The sequence below is a fragment of the Anopheles ziemanni genome, chromosome 3, assembly GCF_943734765.1.
Source record: "Anopheles ziemanni chromosome 3, idAnoZiCoDA_A2_x.2, whole genome shotgun sequence".
NCBI lineage: Eukaryota > Metazoa > Arthropoda > Insecta > Diptera > Culicidae > Anopheles > Anopheles ziemanni.
Window position 1 is genome coordinate 42,558,075 of NC_080706.1, and position 23,920 is coordinate 42,581,994.

A 23,920-nucleotide genomic window follows, 5' to 3' on the forward strand; every position below is an offset into this window, starting at 1 on the left:
TAATGATGATGGTGATGGTGATGGTGACGGTGGTGATGCAAGCTCTTGAGTGGGAATAGTTCCCCCCACTTCCCATCCCCAAACGGCGTGACCACTCCCTCCGCTCCCCCCCCAGGGAGGTGTTCGAAGGTTGTCGGTTCGGAATCGATAAAGTGAATCCGATTGCATCGTTCGGAGCAGTGTGTGGGGTTCGCTTTAACCCGTGGCGCGAAGTGGAGCCGCCTGCCGGGGCGGGCCGGGCCAGCAACGCTGACTAGCACCGCCATCCCGTAAGCCATCGCCCGTCCATCCCCCCTGCAGCCGCCCACCATCGCCCTACGATGCCCGGGGGACGGCGGGGGCTTGTCGCTCCCCAGAACACGTTTCTGGAAAACATTATCCGGCGATCGAACTCGCAGCGTAAGTATCAGCAGCGTGTGAATATCCTGACCGTGGCGGGATATTTGATTACTAGCTCGTATCCTTGTAACGTGCGCCCTTGTGACACGCACACAGCGACATCGGTTTACTCGCATCGGATTGCCTGGCGGTGGGTTTGTAATGATTTTCTCGGAGGAAACCGACGCGCGGCGGGCGGTATGCGAGCTTAGGCAGCAGGGCGTCACCCATTGGTCAATATGTTCGTCCTAAATAAATGGCCACTGTTTGCCGTTTGATGCAGGGGGGAGAAGCGAAGCGGAGGTAGCCAAAATGGAAGCTCCCTCGTTTTTATGCGTTCGCTGTGTTGAAATGTATGCGCGTCAGCGTTTTTCCCCCTCCGGCCGATGTGGGAAAGTGGGGCCTGGGAAAGCGCATTTACGGCCCAACAACGATTGACGCAGGAGCACAAACCACACCACTGTTTGTGCTGTCTCACCCCGTTTGCCGAAGCGCTGCATCTTTCGGCGAAGCGCATCGTTCGATCGTTCCGGCAAGCGGACTTATTTACGGAAGTGGATCAGCTAGATTCGGATCGCGACCACCCTTTTTGCCGGGGCGAACACCCTGTTTGTTTAGGTGACGAATGGACGCCAAGAAGCTCCGGCTCCGCAGGATTTACTGCTGACTGGTCGGGCAAATGTTGTCTCAACATACAAACAGCTTAGCAGCCAGCCCGGCTCCAAGCTTGGCTTCCGAAAACCCTCAAATCGGAGGTGTAATGTTTCTTTTGTCAAATCGAAACTTTCTTCCGGGATCGGGTATAGGCTTCGCAAAGGGGGGGAACTCGAGGGTGGAGGAATGTGTGCCAATTTTAAAGAAAGTTTGCTTCGGAACAAGCTGACACCCGAAACTATTCGGTGCCCATAAAACATTCTTCGGGTTTCGGGATCCGAAGCGAGAAGTTATTTCTGCACACTTCTAGGGTGTTAATGGAGTTTCCTTTATTGCGCACCGTTGGCATAAGCTGGCAGTTATTATTTCCCCAAGAATTACACTCCATCGGGAAGGTTTTGACAGGTCGTATGAGGTTTGGATGAAAAGGTCGGGTTACCCAAATCTTACGATGGACAAGTTTGTTTTCTAAATTTGTGTTGTTTCTATTCGGCACTTTTTAGGGGTTTTTATGTTTCAGTCACTAAATTATTTCAACAATTCAAAAATGATTGATGATTTTGTTCATATACATGTTACAACTTTTATCAATAATACATCTAGTTAAACTTGGCTAAGTTTTCCTTGTTTATTCATACGATAAAACTTGGTTTTCGGAGCGGTAGATTTTTCAACTCTCAAACATTGTAACAGTGATTTTTCCATTGATGAGCATTTAATATAAAGTTGCAAAGCTTAACGTAATGATAAATTTATTATGAAATGGTGAATTTTTTATGAAAATTTTCAGCTAATATGTTCTTTATAGATTAAATAAAATGATATTCAAAACAATAATATAACTTTCAAATATACAAACTGTGAAAAAAGGGAAATTTCGTAGCGCAGGAGCAGTTACTCCATGTACTTTTGACTTTTCAAACCGTTTTCTCAGAAGGGTCCCGAATAGAATGGCAAACCATTCTCAATCTCAGGTCCATGGAACCACGTCAGCAAATATAAAAAAAAAACAAGATAAAACCCCTCTCGGTGCCTGGAAATACTCAAACGATGACAGGATGATAATTTCCGTCCCAAAGAATAGCGTTCATTGCGTCGTTTCGGTATGTTTCCGACCAGCAAATCAACATTTTATGATCAATGAGAGGTTTTCTTGGGAAAATTGCTCCTCCGCACTCTTTCCCGATCCAGGCGGCGACAGGAACGGAGCGAAGCGAAACGAAGCGTTCCATCATCATTACAAACATATCAACATAAGACATGGCAGCAGCAACAAACGGAAGTTCCCGTGGTGCTGAAACCGTTCGCTGGAGAGCACTTGAATGTTGTGAATGTTTTTGCATAAATCAATCAACCCGGCGCTCAAGAATGCTCGGTTGATTTCCGATATCAGCGTGGGTTTGCTGGATGTGGAATTTGGGCTGGGCTGTCTACCGCCACCTGCGGCACGCACCCGGTGTCCTTTTTATGACATTGAAGTAATGGTGTGTTACACAATTGGAATTTCATTAATGTACACAGACGGTGCTACTCGGGAACGATTACGGAAGTCCTGTTAAATGTTAACGAAGGCAGATCCTGTTGAACGCATTGTCGGGGAATCATGTTAATTTTTTTTTGTCGTATTAATTTCGATTTCATGTTTTCATTCGTCATTGGTCAATCGAAACTGATATTCGATAAATGGTTTTGAACAGAGAAATGCATAAAGTGGAAACTAAAACTGTTTGAAGTGGCTGTCCAATTCTTCAACATCAGTGATACCCACAAATGATTGAAAAATGTTGACAAAGTGACCGAATCGTGCAGAAAAATTGCTTTTATAAGCTTTCGATGAGCGCATTAGACCAAGTCAAACATTAACGTTCTGTAGTGATCCATTTCATCAAAAGGATCTTAAACACAAAATAAATACACATTTTTGCAGGTTATGTTACAGCACATAAGGGAAAGTGTGGCAAGATGCCCCGGTGGGGTAAAATTAACCACCTTTTTTTAACTAAATTAAACCGTAATATGTAACTTAACGAATACTGATAAGAATCGGATTCAGAAACCGTATATTCTAGGTGTGGGGACAAAAATTAAAACATCCTCATCAATTGGGAATGTGCGACAAAATGCACTGCTGTAAATATTTGGTAAAACATTCTAGTTTTCCAAACTTATTCTGAAAAGCACTGGCCCAACTAAACTAACTAAAAATTGTTAGTTTTTTGCATATGCGATTTTTTTATCTGAGGTGAAACCAGCTTTGATTCAGTTATTATAAATAGTGTACTGTAAAATATAATGTCTCGATAAACAGCTCTAATTCATCAATTATTAACGGGATACATTTTACCTAACCATTTTGGCCATTTGGCGCCACAGTTTTAAATAACGCGTGGTAAAAAGTGCTCTTAAAAATCTTTGTTTCAATAGCTATGTGACAGTTTGAATATCATTTTATTATTTTTTTTTTGTAGTAAAAGAGGGGGTAGAAAATTAATCTGTGAAGATGCGAGTTATTTTTTTTTTAAGGATTACGAAAAATAATAGTTTTCCATGCAAGGAATATGTCCTCGCATTACCGTACTACAATTCGAGACATTGAAAATTTGACCTTTTATACTTTAAGGAGTTGAAATATGGTTTGAGTTGAGTTTGTTTGTACATTGATAGATTATACAGTTTGTTAAGAAAACTAACGTTCGTCTATTATAAGTGTATTCTAAACGAAGGATTTTAAAGCATTAATTTTTTTTTATATAAATGTTACAAGAATTATTTTAAGTTTTGAAAGCAAACAAGAATTTTTTCACATAAACCGTTACCACATTTTGTGGTTTTATTAATCAGTAAAAATAGAGTCATACATTTTTTTCGCTGAAATGATGTTTTCTAAGTTGAAATTTAAAATTTGCTTAAAATAAATTTATTCAATCATCATAACAAGCGATCCATTATAATTACTCTCGTAGTTCCATTCCCATTTAGACTGGGTTAACCGTGTGTCAGCTGAAATTCCGTTGCATGTCTCTAAGGCTGATTGAAACCCCGTTCGAGGCAACCCACTACCGATAGATCTGCCTGTCATAAGGAAATGCTTTTCCGATTGCTTACGCCTCGAGCGCATTTCTGGCGCTCACGAAGACCTGCAACTTACCACGCAATCCGAACAGGACGAACCGAGCTGGTGAAAGATCAATAGGCAAAAACCAGTGCTTGGTTTTTTGTTCAACTAAACGAGGTCGCAAATATCGTGTTTCTTGTTCGAGCTCGAAGAAAAGAAAATACAGCTTGTTTAAAATCGAAACACCCCCAAGATGGCATCGAACGGCGGCAACAAAACCCCCTCCCCACGTCATGGCTCGGGGTCATCCAGCTGCATAGCGTGCCTGCTTCCTTTCCAATTTCCGACCGCTTGTCACTGATGTTTTCTTTTTTTCCCTCCCTCTAGCGGACAGTTCCTTCCTGCTGGCCAACGCTCAAATCGTGGATTTCCCCATCGTGTACTGCAATGAGGCCTTCTGTAAAATTAGCGGCTACAACCGAGCGGAAGTTATGCAAAAGTCGTGCAGGTGAGTGTGGAGCAGATAGTCCTCGAGCTTAGCCAAACGGGGTACACGTGACCCCTCGGTGGCACCTTCCGACGCGCGATTAGGATTCTTTTTACAAAACCCCAATACCGATGTCTTGGACGCTGCGGTGTATTTTTTTCTTTGGGGTCCGCTCGTATCCGATCGCGCGAAACCGGAATCCGATTTGCGTTCGTACGGGCCGATTTTCTCATTTTCCACCCATCATCGCAGGTGCGGCTTCATGTACGGCGAGCTGACGGAGAAGGAGACGGTGGCCCGGGTGGAGTACGCCCTGGAGCACCAGCAGCACGACCAGTTCGAGGTGCTGCTCTACAAGAAAAACAGTAGGTATCATCCGCTACCGAATGTTCCTGCCGCCCTTCCCCCTTCCCGCGTTCCTTGGCGCCGATTGGAAGCCGCGGGCCTCGAGGAAACCGCTCGGCGTAGGCGTAGTTGTTGTGTCGCCCAAGGCATTACGAGGCGAACCCGGAGGTGGTGATGATGATGATGATGATGGCGCTGGCCGGTGGCTCAACGCTTGATCCAATTACGGTGCTTTGATCGATACCGGCGACGTATTTGCGATGATTAATGAACTTCCCCCCAAGGAGTGACCCTGGGAGAGGTGGGAGCACGGGGGCGGCAGGAAGTACCCACCGGTGCACCAGGTGAGATCCGGGCCACATCGATCGATCCGGTCGGCTGCCTTCACGGTCGATGACTATTAAAATCAGCCCGAAGTAGGTCCACGTCCGCCTTTGGGTGGATTTTCTTGGCCCGCTTAAAGTGTGCCCTGGCATCGATTCCCGGGCCTTTGCTTGTGTGTGCGGAATTTCGATAATCTCCATCGGCTTTCCCGGGAGCATACGTAAGGAGCTGACCAGCGAACCAGACCAACCCAGATTGTGTGTATGTGTGTGTGTCATTATCACCATTAGCCGTCACACACCGCGCTAATGGTTTGCCCGTTGGTTTCCAACACAATTCCACAAGTTTCCCCATCCCCCTTCCCCGATTTTCCCGACAGCACACCCCGGTTTCGGTACCGTGTGTGTACAGCTAATGTTATTCTTCTCTCTCCCGTGCCGGCCTGGACACAGAGACCCCGCTATGGCTGCTGCTGCAGGTTGCGCCGATTCGCAACGAGCGGGACCTGGTGGTGCTGTTCCTGCTGACCTTCCGGGACATCACCGCGCTCAAGCAGCCGATCGACAGCGAGGACACCAAAGGAGGTAAGCGATACGATGCAGCAGGTCCACCTCCACCCACTGTGGTTCGCTGTTGCCGCGGACATAAGTCGAACGGAAAACGCTCCCCGTCGTAGGACGTGCTCGGACACGCGACGTTTTTCCTCCGCCGCAGGCGTTCCGAAGAACCTTTTTTCTCTTAAACTTGTCACATTTTCTTCGTTCACAAAGACACACTCACACATACACAATCGTACACACGAAGACATACTCTAGTGGGTACGAAACACGTCCCCAGAGGTGTGCGGGAAACGGATCGAATCCGAAGCACAGAAGCAAAACAAACTATCATCCCGTTTAATTGGAAGGAAATTGCTCAATCGATGTCGAATTGAAGCTGCGCAAAGTTTCCCATTTCCCTTTTTGCCCTTCGGGTTTCCGCTCTCACTCTTCGATTTTTCATTTCCACGTTTTGTTTTCTCTTCTCAACTTCTCTATCTAGTGTTTGTTTGCTGTTTTTTTTACTTTGACCGTTTTGTGTTTCACTTCTACAAACAAATCCATTTCCCACGAGGAGTGTTGCAATTTCAAACTCTTTCCGCTCAATGGTGGCCGTCTTAACTGAACTTTCCTTTACCGTGACCCTTTCGCTGCTTCTTGGCTTCGGTTTGCTCACCTTTCGGTACCTCACACTCTTTCTATGCAAACAGTTCTTGGTAAGTGTTTAGTTTTCACCGTCTACCTACCGTCCAACGCTGGTCACTTTCGGCGCCCTAGGACGATTTTTCTTTCGTTGAATTTTCTTTATGAATCGCTTTCTTGTCTGCCGCTAACTTGCATCTCAACTATATCCACTGCCGTTGCTTGACACATCTTCAACAGTAATGCATTTGGTTTTGTCTTCCTTTCTTCTATCTCGCTCGCTCTGTAGTACTATTTTTTTCTTTTCCGCTGATCTGCTCTTTCACTATCTTCTCACCATAATTGGGAATATCGATTCGATTTTAGAAAAGAAATATGAAGTTTTCCTTGCGTCTAAATTTGTAATGTAAAGCAAAATTTATATTGTTCCACACGTTTTCCAAACTGTGCTTTCTTCTGCTGTAGTAACGTTCGATTGATATACTATTGCTTAAATTTTTTTAATTTTATTATTTATTCATGGTAACTTATATGAGTAGCTACAAAGAGTACGCTTCATTTGTCTGCAAAGATCGTTTAATTTAAAACAGCAACAGGTTCAATCATAAATGTCGATTGACATTAAATTTCCTTTTCCAGTACATATGGAACTATTGAGTTCGCACGGTCGAATAAATTAATCCTGTCAGCTTATTTTCTGCCCTATTGTGGTGGTGGGCTGCGTGACATTTGAACTTTATTTTTCCTGTTGCTGAAGAAATACGAACCAGGAAAAACTTTCGCCAAACGTACCTTTTGAGCGAACGGGGTTTTACGCTTCCGTCGGTGCTTGACTTTTGACTGGTGACAAAACTTTCCCGAGAATACGGTTCTATTTCGTGTTCAGTTATTGTTAGGGAAGCTACCGACTGGCTGTCAAATGAAACTATCGTGAGGGAAACGTTGGAACATTGTCAGAAGATGGTGGCAAACATAAAAAATATGGCTTCAGTCGGGCTTTTACTTCCATCGTTTCGGCTGTTTCAGCATTTGGAAAACGATCAAGCATTTAAAATGGACAAATAAATAAATCTTCCAGCGTACGACCGGAAATTCATTGAACGAAAAAGAAAAACAAAACTGTGACTTGTGATGGTTTGGTTTGAGTTGGTATAAGAAGAAAACTACAATAAAATAAAACCAACATTGAACGATACGACGTCACGTGCAGTCACGTAAACGGCCTCGATAAACAATGTAAACGCGGAAGCCATTCCTCGATTGTGGTAGCGAATTTTCCGACCCGATTGGCCCAACTGTGTTCATCCCTAGCCCAACGCATATTGGTATTGAATTCGACGCGAATCGTCCCACCAGTTCCGGCTCCGACTGGATTCCGCAATGTGATTGTTGCACCGACGGGTGTTTCGCGGTATGGGTGTTCCGTCGTTCGCCTGCCACGGTTGTCAGGGCGCGTAGCAACAAGTTTTCCGCCGTGGGAAAATTGCGCGCCACCACGTATTGGCAATAAGTCAACATTCGATTGCTCGGATGGTCGTTAAATTTGTACTAACGCTTCAAGAAAGGAACGCCAATCGTGAAAACTCGACCGACTTTTGGGCGGCTGCGAATTGAATTGCGGTTTTCCACCGATAGCTGTCGAACTGTTGAAACACGGAGCAGGAAACGTGCAAGGATAACTCGTTTCGCTATCAGTTGCACATTGTTTTTCAGAATGATTGATGCAATATTACATTTGACTGTTTTGCAATTACTTTTTATAATATTTTTCAATATTTTGGTTTCCATTTTGTTTTGTATTGGTGAATATTGCCAAGTACATGAAAAGAAACCGAAGAAAACATACTAAGTTTCATTTATGTTTTTTTTGTATCTTTATGTAAGACGCTTATATTAACGTATTATAGCATAGAATTAAATAGAGTTATAAATAAAGATAACTCCCACATAACTATTAATTTCTATTGCCATAGTGATAACCTCCCGCAAACAAGTTACTCTCTCAACTCAATCTACACTGTTGCATCGGCGGTTTATTTGATTATCGATCATTCTTTCACAATGTGGAAAGCCAAGGATTTATCTAGATGGAAAGCGGCTCTATTTTGTATGAGTGCCTTTTTTCCATTCCTTCACACCGACCACCGTCATTCAATAACTTCCTTTCGGCATCATCCGTTCCGTGTAGGAAAATGGAATGATGCAACTCACCCGCCCGAACCGGTGAAGAGTGATGCTATACCATAAGAATCGTTAAAACCACCCCCCCTCTATTCGGCGGAGAAGTAGGACGGTTCGGAAGCGAAGGTGTCGATGAGCGTGCCAGAACGGAAGCCTGATTTCTTTGTTAATCAAATTTGAATAAGCAATCCTCGATTTCCCCTCGTTTTCCCCGGCGAGTTTTCCCAATTGCCTCGATTCTGCGGCGTGAACCGCAGTTTGTGCGGCAGACGATTGGCACCGAGGGGGTGTGTTTGTGTGTGGGTGTGTGTTGAGTGGCAGCGGGGTTGCCAGCGCCAATTGCCACGATCAACAGGAAATTGTAACCTATCCAAATGGCTCGGTTGCTCCCTTTTTTTAACGACCCGTCAGCTCGGTCGGGTCGCCGCAGTCGAGCGTCGAAATTCAAAATCCGGCGTTGGCAGGCAAAAAGAAGGAACAAGAAACGAACAGAAAATAAAATATATCGATTGTTGACGGCATAATGGCCACCCCAGGACATCCTTCCTTCACCCCCGACGGACGAGGCCGATGGAAAGGTACCAATCACACTTCTTTTTCGTGCCATCGAACTGACAACCATTCCGCAAACAACCAAACGTTAAACAACGTCATACGGTGGAACATCTTCAGCCTGTTGAAGAGGTCGCCTGGTTGGCTCCGGATGGTGTTTCTTTCGCCACCTTTGATGGAGCCGGTGAAATGCAGACTGCTTGCACAGCAGGCCAACAGTGGGGGATGTCTTTTTCGTGATTGAGGAAAACCTGTTAGTTTGTTGAGAGAAATGTGTTTTCAGCGAATCAACCGACGAGGCCGTTATGGAATTATTGAAAGGATCCGAAAGCTCCGGGCGTGTGAAATCGCCACCATCGCCTCCGCCGTATATTCCACACCGTTCGGGATTTGGCAACCCAAAACAGGGTTCGAATTGCCATGAAAATCCCAACGCGCGCTGAAGCCCAACCGGGAAAACTAACCCATTGCTTCCATAAACCGATGATATGTGGAAAACCTTTTAAGCAATTTGTTGAAGCTTCTGAAACGGAGAGGAGAATATTGGGTGGACTTCCACGGCACAGATGAGGTGTTCATTTTTAATGGCAGCCGGAAGCTGCTGATGAGCTTGCAAATGTTTGACGCGCTGCCATTCGGGAGTAGTTGTTTCGGATGGTGAGCTCCAGCATCCTTTTGCGCTCGCGAGCACTTACTACTGATATTCGAATACAATTACAGGATTATGAGATTATCCTTAACTGTGCCTTAGTAGCAGGAATCGTTTCAGTTCAACCCACGAATCGGACGTATTCCTCTTTCGATGATTCTCGCCGAAAGGGCAAATTATGAATTCGTGCGAACTCCACCCGAACGGATGTGGGCTGCCCGTCGTGCGTTTCGGGGAAAATTGAATTCATATGAATTTTGATTTTCCACCTCTCGCGAAAATGCTCCATTTCCTGCGCACCGGGTGGGCATAAGATTAGAACCATTTAAACCCACGCAAACATTTTCGAGAGCCGAATAGAGAAGCATCGTCGCGTAAGTGCGTGGCATATTTTCGGTAATACGATTATGTGGTGTAAAAATAGCTGAATCAGCCAGACGGTATTATCCATCTTTGAACTTTTCGTAGAGAAGTTTGCCAGATTCCACGAATAAAAACACACCTGGTTATGGAATCGACAGTTACTAAGAGCTGTTCAACTGCTGCAGGCGACGGTGTTTGGAGGTGTTTTATTGAAGTTTTCGTTGTTTGTTTTCATGGTAACGATACTTTGTTGCTGTTGGGTAGAATACTTTTGCTTCGATTCAGTAGAACGTTAATTCTTTACCTAGAATATGCTGCTAATTTTTGCAAATCGCATCACGCGATGCTTGTACACGAAATTAACCAAATTAACCGAATTGATTTAAAAAGCCATCCAAGCTTACACATTCACACACTCGAAATAAAATAAATTGGTTTATGATCCTGAACACTTCAAAATCATTAAATGATCACGAAAGACGCTCCATTTACATCACGATTTAAAAGAAAAAATGTATATATTTGATTTGTGAGATTATTTATCTTTAGGAACGCTAAAATCACATACGATTTTGCAAATGTCGTGGAAATACAATGTGATTTGCAACTAATCTCCGAGGCATATTATTTTTCGCTATTGAATGTTCTGGGTATTGTTTGTATTTTAAATTTTTTAGTACCTCAATAAATTGTTACTTTGGCATATGATTTTAATCAAAAATCTTCCTTTAAATATTAATGGTAAAGAGTGTAATTCATGTTTTAAATAATGAGTCACATGTCTTAAGGATTTATTTGATCAAACAAATCAAATATTAAAATTAGTAGATTCTATTTCCACTTGTGATCTTCCAGGGATTTGAGTAAAAAGCAGTCCAAATTTAAATCGACATCTATCCGCCAAACATTTGCTGTCATCTGAACGACAACGACTTTGCCATCTGCTGTAGCGTTCACTCATTGATAAATAACATCACCACAAAGTACAAAGTTGTCCCACGTAGCATACCCAGCTTCACCGAAACCTCCAGTCTTTCAAGCCACTTTTTACCACCACCTTCATATACGCGCCAGGCTTGCTTGTACAGTTTGTTTGTTTTCCCACCAGAAAAAGAAAAAAACACGCCTGTAAAAGGTTCAACCGAACTGCGTACATGTAAAACAAAAAAGAAATGGATGTCCCCGATGTTGGACATCCGCCGCTCGCTGGACCGTAATGTGTAATGTGTCATTTTTCTCTCCCAACTTTTCACCACCTTACCGACTTCCCCGAACGCCTACCGGGGGGTGGATGCTCCGTGATCCAGGTCTGTCGAAATTCGCCAAGCTGGCTCGCTCGGTCACCAGAAGCCGTCAATTCAGTGCACACTTGCCTACGCTAAAGGATCCTACTAAGCAATCAAATCTAGCTCATGTAAGTATAAAGTCCTCGCACCTCGACTGAAACGGAATTTTTCGATTTGAGTAGCGTACGGTAGCAAACGACTTGTGACTCGCTGCGGAGGTAAAGGATAAAGAGGAAGGCAAGCAAAGACGACGCGATAATGCCATCGACCGAATACCACCATCCACCATTCCCACCGTGCGGAGATGGTGGAATCGGCCATTACTTATTCAGATGTTTGTTATCACGGCGCTTCGACTTTATAGTACAATTTTAATTTTAAATCATCCTCGTAGAATGTGTCCCTAGCTAACCTCCTGGCTCCTGGCATAGCTGCTGTGGCTGGGGGTGATTTTCGATTTAAAAATGAAGAAGAAGGTAGAATCCTCTTTTCCTAGTCTGTTTGTGTTGTAGGAGTTTATATTGGTGTGGTGGTTGTTGACTGAGTGGTTGATGGTGAGGTTTCTTTCAGTCAACGGACTTCACATCCAAATCGAGGAATAGTTTGGATATAAGTTCAGTAACATGCCATTTTTTTTAAATGGATCTTCTAATCAGCTATTCTACTTCTCCACTTCTCTCCTCCTTTATCTCACCTAGATGATGTCATTAAGTGCCGATGTTATGCCACAGTATCGTCAGGAAGCGCCGAAAACGCCGCCGCATATACTACTGCATTATTGTGCATTCAAAGCAATCTGGGATTGGGTGATATTGTGTTTAACATTTTATACTGCAATTATGGTAAGTGTTGGTAAATTGCATTTCTTAACAAACATCACAACGCCGTTTTATCATTAAATGTGCTCATTTTAAGCTGATAAAATGGAGTCATGTAAAATTTATTCATAATCCAAAATATTCATGTAATATCAAGATGAGCAGATTGATATAAAATATTCATATTAGTATTAAAATTTAATGACTTCTTGCAAGCCATCCTTTTCAATACTTTCGTCTAGTTAGTAACGTAAACAGAATAGATTTAATCTTTTTGAATGATTTATTAAACGACCGAAAACGTAAATTATTTTATAGTTGCTGTTTCTAAAGTTGAAATACAATAGGAAAATATTATTACACATCGAGTTCTAACTACGACTACTAAATTAAATTTCTAAATTTCTTCAAATGAGCCAAAGCGATACTTGCAAATACGTTACAGTCAATGTTTTTGACATGTTTGGCATAGAAAGCTTGTTTGAATTGCATCTTGAAAAAATCATTTGTTTATCAGAAATTGAAGTTTAGATAAATTGTTTTACAATAAAATCATACTAGTGATTCAAATGTTTCTGTTCAATGAGGGCTTTGTTGCCTTTGTTCACTTGCAATTTATAATTCTCAACATGTTTTAATATGAGAGCATCCTCGTTGTAGTTCTATGACAACAGAAAACATGTCTGAAAATCAATTCAATGAAAGACGATCAATAGCAAACCATTGAAATAGGAAAAGAGTATTATTTTTTGATAAATTTTGTATTACTTCATCTGTTTTGAAGCGTCCTTCAAAATAGAAAAATCGAACCGCCCTGTTTTTTCATTCTTAGTAGATGGGAAATTCCATGCCTGCGTTTGTAGCTTTACCTTGAACTTGAGCATTTATTCGTTGACACACCAGATACATGTACTTCATTTCACCTGACAGGTACCATACAACGTAGCCTTCAAGAACAAGACGTCGGAAGATGTTTCACTGTTGGTAGTTGACTCGATAGTAGACGTAATATTTTTCATCGACATCGGTAAGTGGGTTCCCTGTGTGGTACTTCCAAGTGAGGGCCTTCTCGGTAACCCCAGTTCCGTTGTTGTTCTGCCCTTCGACAGTGCTAAACTTTCACACAACGTTCGTCGGGCCGGGCGGGGAGGTGGTCAGCGATCCGAAGGTTATCCGCATGAACTATCTCAAGTCGTGGTTCATCATCGACCTGCTCAGCTGTCTCCCATACGACGTGTTCAACGCGTTCGACCACGACGAGGATGTAAGTGGCGTTTTATTTTTTGTGGATATCTACTTTCGGTTACTCCCGGAAACACTTCCGGGTCCGGAGGTAGGAACGTCGAACTAATCTTCCCCGGACACTTACCTTCCCGCAGGGTATCGGATCGCTGTTCAGTGCGCTGAAGGTGGTGCGACTGCTGCGGCTCGGCCGAGTCGTCCGGAAGCTCGATCGATATCTGGAGTACGGTGCGGCCATGCTGATACTGCTGCTGTGCTTCTACATGCTGGTGGCGCACTGGCTCGCCTGCATCTGGTACTCGATCGGGCGCAGCGATGCCGACAACGGGGTAAGTGGGGGAGACGCATCCTCGCCGAGGACAATTAACTCATCAGCTGCCACCGCCGCATCGACACACACCTGTCGCAACTCTCAGCAGTTCGCTCGGCGGAATGGCCTTGCGGTTCGCGTGAATGGCCGTCGAAAATGGGCGGAAATTAGAAAATTAATTCCACCCCACCGTAAACGGTAGTGCTTGGAGCCGGAGAGAGGATGGGAGAGAGAGAGGGAGGAAGACAGGGGTCCTCGAGTGGTTCATGTTCGTTGCTTTTAACGGACGGGAAATAAGTGCACCTGGACGACCGAAGTGCATCGTAACTACGGTGGACGAGGTGGGGGAATAGGAGCAGGAAGTGTGTGGGAAAATGCTCCAACATGTTGTACACAAACACACAAAGACACCGAAGGATGCAAACCGGACGGAGATAAAGAGCATTCTGGATGCGTTTGAATGCCCTATTCAACACGGGCCTAACTCACGGAACATCGGATAATCAATTCATGGGACAGCGTTTAATTTTCCCTTTCACGAACCAGTGGATGCACTCTCGGGACCATCCGTCCGTTCTCTACTTCTTTTCCTCCCCCCACCCACCCAAACGTCAATGGAGGCGCTCGCTTCGCTTCCCTTCGAACACGTTGTCGTGTTTGATGTCGTTTCAATCGAACCACCTGAATTGCACTCATTCAATGGGGATTTATTTTTTTCGTTTGGTGAGCCTGATCATTTTTCTCTTCCTTTCCCTCCCCTCGCTACGGATCTACCCGCAGGTGCAGTACAGCTGGCTGTGGAAGCTGGCGAACGTCACCCAGAGCCCGTACTCGTACATCTGGTCGAACGAGTCGAACGCACCGGAGCTGGTGAACGGTCCGTCGCGGAAAACGATGTACGTTACAGCGTTGTACTTCACCATGACATGCATGACATCGGTAAGCAAATTAAACTATTGATCCAGAGTTAGCCGTTGCCCGTCCCATCGTTGCCGGAACCCATGCCGAAGCTGCCCGAAATCCGTGCCGGAGGGTTCGAGCTACCTCGTGCGGCATGGTCGACCGGGTTTTCCCCCGCACCATCGATGCTTTTCACCAGGTGCTGCGTGGGGGTTTTCCAGCAGGAAGCTCGATTGTGGTACTAAATTGAAGCGTACTGTCCACCTGCCAGGGGGCCTCCCTTTTCGCCATCGATCATAGACATCAACGTCCTGCACCGGAACGTAACTCCGGCTCGAAGAAGGAAGAAAAGTTTACCCAACCAATGTGTGTGTGTGTGTGTGTGTGTGTGTGTGTGCCTATTGACCAAATTGAATCGTGCTCTCCCTGGAGGATATTCCATGCGCCACACACAATGGCATTGTGTTCGAAATTGAGTTGAAATTTAGCCAAATTCCCCTCCATTGACTGGACTCCACCCACAAAAACATGGCAACCTCGGGGGCCTTTCGAAGGTTTTTCTATTTCCAGACCAGCAAAATCCACAGGTCCGGGCCGGGTGATGATTGGCATCGGATCGCCAAACGACCGACCGACCGACAGACCGCACTTACGAGTCCTGCCCGACTGATCCGGATTGGCAGGACACGACGCTGCACGAGAGAATGATGAGTGGTTCATTTAAACTAATCCCTTTTCCTCTCTGTCACTCTTCTTCTCTTTTTCTTTTTCTTTTCTCCATTTTTTCTGCTCGGGATATGCCCACTCGCCTTTCCTTTTCCACCCACTTGCACTTTTCCTTGTTTCTCCCTGTTCTTTCGGAAATCTTTTAACTTACCCAAAAATGCTTCCCGCTTCCCCCACTATGTAGGTCGGGTTTGGAAATGTCGCAGCCGAGACGGACAACGAGAAGGTATTCACTATCTGCATGATGATAATTGCAGGTGCAGTGTTCTACGTTCCGTTGCCACGTCCTGTTGTTTGGTTTTCTGTATATGTCAAAGCTTTGGTTTTGTTTTTGTCTACCGTTTACGTTCACCACCGCTCCAATTGTTGTTTGTTGCTCACGGGTTTAGTCTTATCTTTCATTTACATGAGGACGCGAATATTTTGTTTCTTCATCATCATCATCATCATCATCCGACCACACCCAAGTAGCACAGGCTCACCGGTATTTTGGGGACATTTTTATCAAAAACAAATAGGCTCGTTCCGTGTCGTTACCGTAGCACCTTTCTGAAGGGGGCCAGTAGCTGCAAACAGTGAGGACGTATTCAAAACAAAGCAGCAAAAACAAAAACGTCCCTCCAACGTCCATCTCCAAACCTAAGCCGCTCCGTTTACCATCCAGATGAATCGTTTCGCGGACGGTTCCATTTGCCAAACTAATCCTGTCCACTAAACTCCCGAGTCCGCGCTCCTGGTGTCGGCCTTACTTTTAGACTAGCTCCTGGCCGGGGCTACGCTCGCGTTTTATCTACTTATAAGCTCCCGTTCCGCCACTAAGCCCTTCTGCTGTATCGCTGCGTGGTTCTGCAGTGTTCTGTACCGTTATGCATTTCGTTTAATCTTCTTTGCAGATTTGGTTGGATTTATTGTTTTCTGGACGGGTGTTTTCACTTTCTCCATTTTCTTTCATATACACATTTTGTATCACATTCTTTTCGACTGCTCGATTTTGGTTATCTTATATTTAAATTTGAAATAATTAAATGTTTATTTCTTGTGCTTGTCATCAATCAAAGAAATATTTTTCCTTCGGTTTCCAGTTGAAAATCATTCAGTTAATATTTGCTGCATCCAATGTCCATTCGTTGTCTGAAATAATCTAGTTTTGTTTGGCAATGTAATTATTTATTCACTTTTGCTTCTATTTGTTACATTTGTTACATTTGAGTTACATTTGTTTCGACCCCGCAGATCATTAGCAATACACGATAGTGGTTCGAACGTAACGCCACAACTCTTTCTGTTTTGTGTGTGTTTGTCTGTACATGTTTTGTGGTTGTGTTGTGGAAAAACAAGTCCTCGTTCGTTGCTCGTGCCTTCCGTTTCACGACACAATCCACTCATCAGCTTTAACTAGATAAAACCCGGAAATCGAACCTGTAGTTTTTGCTAGAAATTCCAAAACGGTAGTCATCATAGTTTGTTCCAAGGAAAACTAACAAAATTATCATCCAACATTTTCTCACGCGTGAGCTAATGTCCTTGTTTATATATATGTTTGTGTATATTTATGTCTCCGTGTGTACGGAAGAGCTCGCTAGTGCGAGCTTAATTCGGGTGGAAGGAACCATGCCCAGTCATTTAATCCGTACTAAATCCATCGCGCACGATGAATGTGTGTATTTTAATATTTAAAGCCAGTTTATGTGGTTTTAAAAATGAGGGCTCTTCTTTCAAAGCTCGCTCGGTAATTCTTCGTGTCCGAACTCGTTTGTCATATGTGCAATGGATTCGCACTCCACACACAGGCACACATTTGTAGTCACTCATTTGGCTATGTGCCCCAAAAATGGTGTTACCATTTTTGTTTTTCGTTGGTTTGCTAAAATTTACCTATCAGTTCATTACGACCTCACCCTCGTACGTTACGGGTTTTACGTTTTGCGACCACTACATTTGACGGGCCCGAGAGATATGGTCTCGTACCAACGCTTATCGTGTATCCGTGTCCTTTTCTGTCCACCCGACCGTCCTCTTTTTACCCCCACCGCCGCAACTCACAAACCCTTCTGACCGCTTCCCTACACCAATAGCACTCCTGTACGCGACCATTTTCGGTCACGTGACCACAATCATCCAGCAAATGACGTCGGCCACCGCGAAGTACCACGACATGCTGAACAATGTGCGCGAGTTCATGAAGCTGCACGAGGTACCGAAGGCGCTGAGCGAGCGCGTGATGGACTATGTTGTATCAACATGGGCCATGACCAAGGGCCTGGACACGGACAAGGTAGGTGGTTTGCTCGCAGCCCAACCGGTAGCGCCGCACAGCATCCGGCTTCGACGTTTTGCACCGATTTGGCGAATCGTGCCCATCGGCATTTATTAATCTCACGGGAGGGCCAAAGAGACCAGCGGCCGGAGCAGCGTTTCGACGGTTTTATTTACGGACCGGTTTTCGCACGTTTCCATGTCCATTAAGAATTAAGTGAGGCTTACCAAATTATGCAGAAGTGTATTTTGTTTACCCGACTGGCCGAACAGGGAGGTTGCGGGTGTGGATAGTGTACCACACAGTGTGTTGACAACCGTATGTTTCATCTGTTATCGTTAATCATGATTAAAAAAACGTGAACGGAACGTACGGTAGGAAATTATCATTTTAGGGCGCGGCTTGTGTTTTAAATTCAGCTTATTTTCAATTATTTTAAGCATCCATTACTGAAATCTGCACTGTAAGCAAACAAAAGCGAACTTATATTAAACGAGACCAAATATAAATTCGTCATTTTCGTAATGCATCAGTTCCAATTTTTTTGGGTGTGATTTCAATGGATATCTTGCATGAACCTAAATGTATACCGTTTGAAAATCAGATAAGATTGTGTGTATCCAAAATAGGTATCAATGTTTGGAAAGCTACATTGCACTACGTGTTTCATGCGCTCGCTTTCGGACCAAAAACAAAAATCTCAAAAAAACCTTAAACTAAAATATGTGTTGCTCAATCGAAGGTAAAAACTGTGATATTCAATGCAAAATTACAAATCGTTACCGTTATCATGTTTATGAGTCAAGTTTAACTTATGTGCTTGATTCTTTTTCTTGGATGTTGAACTATCGCTGAAAAAGGCAAATTTAATTGAACTGAGACATGAATGATTTCAGTTGTTTGTTGTATGAATCTTGATGAAAGTTCAAATCATAGAGTACCCCGTCGATTATCCGGGGAGACTTAAATTTTTGTTTATAACGGTTTTTCTATTGATATTTTTGCTCAACTAACATCTTGCATTGTAAACGTAAATGTGAGATATAAATTTGTAGGTCCTATTCCCCGTGGAATTCGATTTTCCAAAATTCAAGCCCTGAATACCTGGAATACCCGAAGTTTTACTGTAATTATTTTTTTGTGAAATTCTTAGATTTCACTCCTTCGCAGAGAAAAAATAACTTAATTGCAAACCGTTTTGTGTCAGTAAGAGGATAAACAAAAGAAAAGCATAGTAATGGTAAATGATAAAAAGTAAAAGCAAACTTATTCACCCAGTAGGAAAGTAAACATAAGTTTTTACTGCACATAACTGCCAAGGTTATACGGAAGCAAAAATAGCGCGCAGCTTCCCCCAAAGTTTATTTGTGCATAAAACCAACATCGTACTGATTTATGAGCGCCGGTTTCAATTTATGCACACCCACTTTTGATCCATTCACCGGCCGGCCATGACGGGTCCAACGGTAATCGGTTGTTTTAATTTTTCTCTTTTGCTGCTCCCCTCTCCACAGGTCCTAAACTATTGCCCCAAGGATATGAAGGCCGACATCTGCGTCCATCTGAACCGGAAGGTATTTAACGAGCATCCGGCGTTCCGATTAGCATCCGACGGATGCCTCCGGGCCTTGGCGATGCACTTCTGCATGTCACACTCTGCACCCGGTGAGTAGCCCCACAACCGATGCCCGCGCGGGTTGATCGTGTTTCCGTGCCATTTCGATTGCCTATTTCCGGCTGCCCTTTGGGTCGGGGGCTCCAGGCTTTTCCTGACAAATTTGGATAAATAATACGATTGTGGCTTCCGATCGGTCCGTGCGTCTCGTCCGCAGGCGATTTGCTCTATCATACGGGCGAGAGCATCGACAGCCTGTGCTTCATCGTCACCGGCAGCCTGGAGGTGATACAGGACGACGAGGTGGTGGCGATCCTGGGCAAGGGCGACGTATTCGGCGACTCGTTCTGGAAGGACTCGGCCGTCGGCCAGAGCGCGGCGAACGTGCGGGCGTTAACTTACTGTGATTTACATGCGATAAAACGAGACAAGCTGCTCGAAGTATTAGATTTTTATCAGGCTTTTGCTAATAGTTTTGCGCGGAATCTAGTTTTAACGTACAACCTTAGACATCGATTAATCTTTAGGTGAGTGTCCGGGCAGAATGGAGCCGATGTGCTGCATCATCGTTGCTCCAGGTTCATCCGGGTCGGTCGACCGTGCGCTCCACTTGACGGTACGTTCTTTCCTTTCGCAGGAAAGTGGCCGATGTGCGACGGGAGAAGGAGCTGGCCGAGCGGCGGAAGAACGAACCCCAACTGGGCTCTAGTCAGGACCACCTGGTAAGAAAAATATTTTCAAAATTTAGACGAGCTCAGCAAAATGCACAAGGAACCAAGGACCAAACTGGTTCCGTTCAAAGCGACGTTGAGAAGGGCGACACAGATACAGACAAAGGAAAGGTGAATATTGCTACACACTCAAACTCTAAAAGCATCCCACCAACCAAACACCCTCAAACTTTATAGTTCACTCTTAACTGTGCCGGTGCCGATGTGCTTCCGGTAGTTCCTACTGATTAAAGAAAAATGCCAGTGCACACAGCGCACATCTGTTCCGTTAGTTCATGTGTTTAGTTCGGTTTTTTTATACTCTCCCCTTGTGTTCCTTCCTTGTAGGACGTAGCTGATTGAATACCATGAAAAAGAACGTGTGGTTTGAAATGCATTTCTTCCTGTCATGACCCGATATCCCAATTAGCAAATCGATGTTAGTTGCATTCCTAGTTTATGTTGGTTTAGTTTCTCCCTAAGAATATGTTTTCATACATTGTGTCATATTTTGCTCAATATGTTCGTCACAAGTAAAAATAAGTTGCCAAACATAAAATCATTATTATAACACATTATTTACAAAATTATTAATTTAATTAATAGGCAATTTTTAAAAGAATTTCTGTTATGATTTTAATATTTTTTTATTTAACGAACAAAAACATTCGTGTGTAGCAGGAATTAATACATAACATTTTTTTTGTTTATTTCCACCAGTTTATCCAGTGGATTAACTCTTCTATGCATCTTATTTATATTGTACTTTTGAAGCTAACATACAAGTTTAAGTTATATACTTGATAAGATTAATATAAAGGCAAAAAGTTTGTTATTTTTATTGATCTCCAAAATGATGATGAACAAAATAGTGTTAACGAACGTGACTTGGAACAAGGAAAAACATATAAAATTCACGAAACCCATTTCAAAATATAACATTACTTATGGTTGCCAAAAACAATTAAACCTGAAACTTAAAATGTTTATGTTTTAAAATGTTTTAATTTTATTTTCATACAAACTAACTTTACTTAAGTTCAGCGAATTTAACTTGCCCTTTACAGAATAGAATCAGTATGTTAGTGTTTAAATTTGTCATGAAGTTTACCAATTCTGTAAGTTACTTCCATAATCGCCACTAAAACTGCAAGAATGACACTCTAACAAAAGGTGTCATTGAATAGATTTACGTAAGAATCATTCACCTCAAAAAATCTTTTAACAAATTGGAAAATTGTGATAGAATGATAAAAGTAAAATCTCTATAGAGCTCTGTACATGATTCGCATGTATGTTTTCAATTGAGACCCTATCAATGTCTCATTTTTTGTTTTCCGTGTAATATCATTGCTGGTTTATTTAATTCTATTTTTTTAAGTTTTATTTTTCCATTCCAAACACTAGATTAAACATTCTCTCAAAATGGATTGCGCTTAGAATCTGTGTTAGTTTGTGTACCTTCGATGTTTTTCCACATCCTCAATGTTTCCAAGTTATGTTTTCCACTGAATGCTATGCGAGAGAACCAATCCGAACCGATCCGATGGTCACACATGATTATGCCGAGTGTATTTTTCTTCATTTTCTCTTCTACCAATTGTCGCCGAAGCTGCCGGCTAAGCTGACACTGACGGAGGACACGCGAGCCCTAACGGCCGTCGCCGCCATCCCATCACCGTCGCCATCGCCATCGCCCTCGTCCGGGCCACCGTCGGCTACCAAGGGGCCGCGGGCCAGCAAGTGGGGCCGGCTGCTCGGCAGCTCCAGCGTCGACTCGGCCAGCGACACCAGCACAAAGGTAGCCGTGTCTAGAAGTTTAAGTGCACGCGAAAGCTTACGTGAGAGTGCACAAGGTAGAGCGAGCTCGAGCTCGAGTAGTAATGGCGGTCAAGGCAACAAGGTAGCTCGCGTTCCCCCCTCTCCATGCTGCGTGTTCCGTCCCGTGCCGGGGTGGACCACATCCGTACAGCCACGGGACGGACACGCACACTCTTCAGCGCACACCCGACATTTCGACGGGATGAAAAATCGGTAAAGTCTAACATTTTGCGCGCTTCTCTGCTTCCATTTCAGATATTCCCGAAGACTCCGAAGCTGTCGCCCGGACCCGGAGCTACGCTGGCCCGCCAGGACACGATCGACGAGGGCGGAGAGGTGGACCACAGTGCGCCCACCACGACAGCTCCACCGAGGCCCGCCGAGCTACGCCAGGTGGTGCATATGGAGCGCGAGGTTAAGCCGCCGACACTGGAGCGGCAGCCGACGGAGCGGGATCGACTGCTGGACACGGCCACGACGGAGCGGGTGCGCGAGCGGGAGCGCGACAGGGAACGGGAACGCGAGCGGGAACGGGAGCGCGAGCGGGAACGCGAACGGGAGCGCCAGCTGGAGCGCAATCTGTCGCTGGAGCGCGAGCGGCAGATCGAGATGGCGCAGTCCCGGTCGACGACGTCCGACACGTACGACACGGGCCTGCGGGAGCAGCCGTCCACGCTCGCCCAGCGGGACCTCATTGCGACGGTCCTGGACATGAAGGTCGACGTCCGCCTGGAGATGCAGCGGATGGCGCAACGGATGAGTCGCATCGAGGATCTGCTCACGGAGCTGCTGAGCCGCGTGCAGATCGACTCGTCCGGCCAGAGCTCGCCGGGTGATCTGCCCACTGGCGCGGTGGTGGCCGCCCCCGGTGCCCCCGGTGTTCCCGGGGTGCCCGGTGCGGCCGGTCCCGCCGTGCCCGCCAGCGCCGCTGCGGCCGTGGGCGGACTAGGGGGCCTTGGTCCGGCGACTGCCGCACCGAGCGGTCCGGGTGGGAACGGGCTTGGGCCGCTCCTGCTGCGCAAGCGGCGCTCCAAGAGCCGCAAGGCGCCGGCTCCGCCCCGTCAGAGCCCGGAGCAGGCCTGCCTGCTGGACAGCGAGCTCCCGTCGACGTCGTCGTCGACGGCCACGCGCAAGCGGGAGTTTCTCTAGCCCCGGATACTGCTGCGCCATCAGGCGGACCAGCAAGCTCCACCCGAGCACCAGTAGTAGACGCCGCACCAGTAGTACCAGTAGCTGTAGCAGCACTACACACGCCTTCGCGCTCCTCCCAGCGCTCCTGCGCAACGCTCTGCCAGCCTGCCTCTGATGCTTACTGCGCGACGTACCTGGGCGACGCTCGGGCGACCTCAGAGGACCCTCTGGTGGACACTGCCTCACGCAGCAGCTCCCGTGAGACGCTTATCTGAGGTCCGTCAGCGAGCGTTCGCAGGAGCTGCCTTGGAGCTAGGAGTTGCGCTATCTACCGTCTGCTCTAGTAAACACCTGCTGATCGCTGGAGCTTAAGCTTTTTTCTGCTTCACTTTTTACATTTACACTAAAAATAAACAAACACAAACACGCTCCACCTTGAACAAACAATCAAACACTCGATCAACCAATTTATTCCTTGAAAAGCTTAGGTAGACTCTGTCATTAGGGACTTCTGTTTGGTACGGTTTTGTCCAACGTAGAGTTTCGTTAGTAGAGCGAACACTGGTTCTTATACTTATACCCGCACGGAAACCGCACTGCGACAATCGGAACACCACCAACGCGTCACACCTCCCTTTCTCTCCCCATTCAGGTTCGCTAGATGAATTAGATTCGGTAGTGGCTCCATTCTGGCCGATTTGGACCTTCAACACACTCGCCTCGCCAAGAACGGTGGCTAGAGGGATGGGTATTATTTCCAAAAAGAATACTATTGCCAACATATTACATATCTTAAGGTAGAGCGATTGATCATCACTGAAGTTTGATAGGACACATTTTCTTTCGTTTGGTTCGAGCGTCGTCGTAGTGCTGGAGTTCCAGGATGATCGCATACATTCTCAGTAGCAGGTGTTCGAGGTTAGATACGAGAGGAC

At 45.1% G+C, this 23,920-nt stretch overlaps 1 protein-coding gene across 1 annotated transcript; it reads left to right on the forward strand.

The window, feature by feature from the left end:
- Window positions 1-320: 320 nt before the first annotated feature.
- Window positions 321-23,003, forward strand: LOC131289607 (potassium voltage-gated channel protein eag). The gene is made up of 18 exons (XM_058318900.1): window positions 321-399; window positions 4,475-4,595; window positions 4,827-4,939; window positions 5,696-5,827; window positions 6,493-6,498; window positions 11,477-11,583; window positions 12,154-12,297; window positions 13,204-13,300; window positions 13,383-13,537; window positions 13,653-13,844; window positions 14,606-14,764; window positions 15,636-15,708; window positions 17,527-17,726; window positions 19,223-19,373; window positions 19,541-19,850; window positions 19,961-20,165; window positions 21,646-21,936; window positions 22,110-23,003. The coding sequence occupies exons 1-18, from the start codon at window positions 321-323 to the stop codon at window positions 23,001-23,003; spliced, it is 3,429 nt and encodes a 1,142-aa protein (XP_058174883.1).
- Window positions 23,004-23,920: the final 917 nt, after the last annotated feature.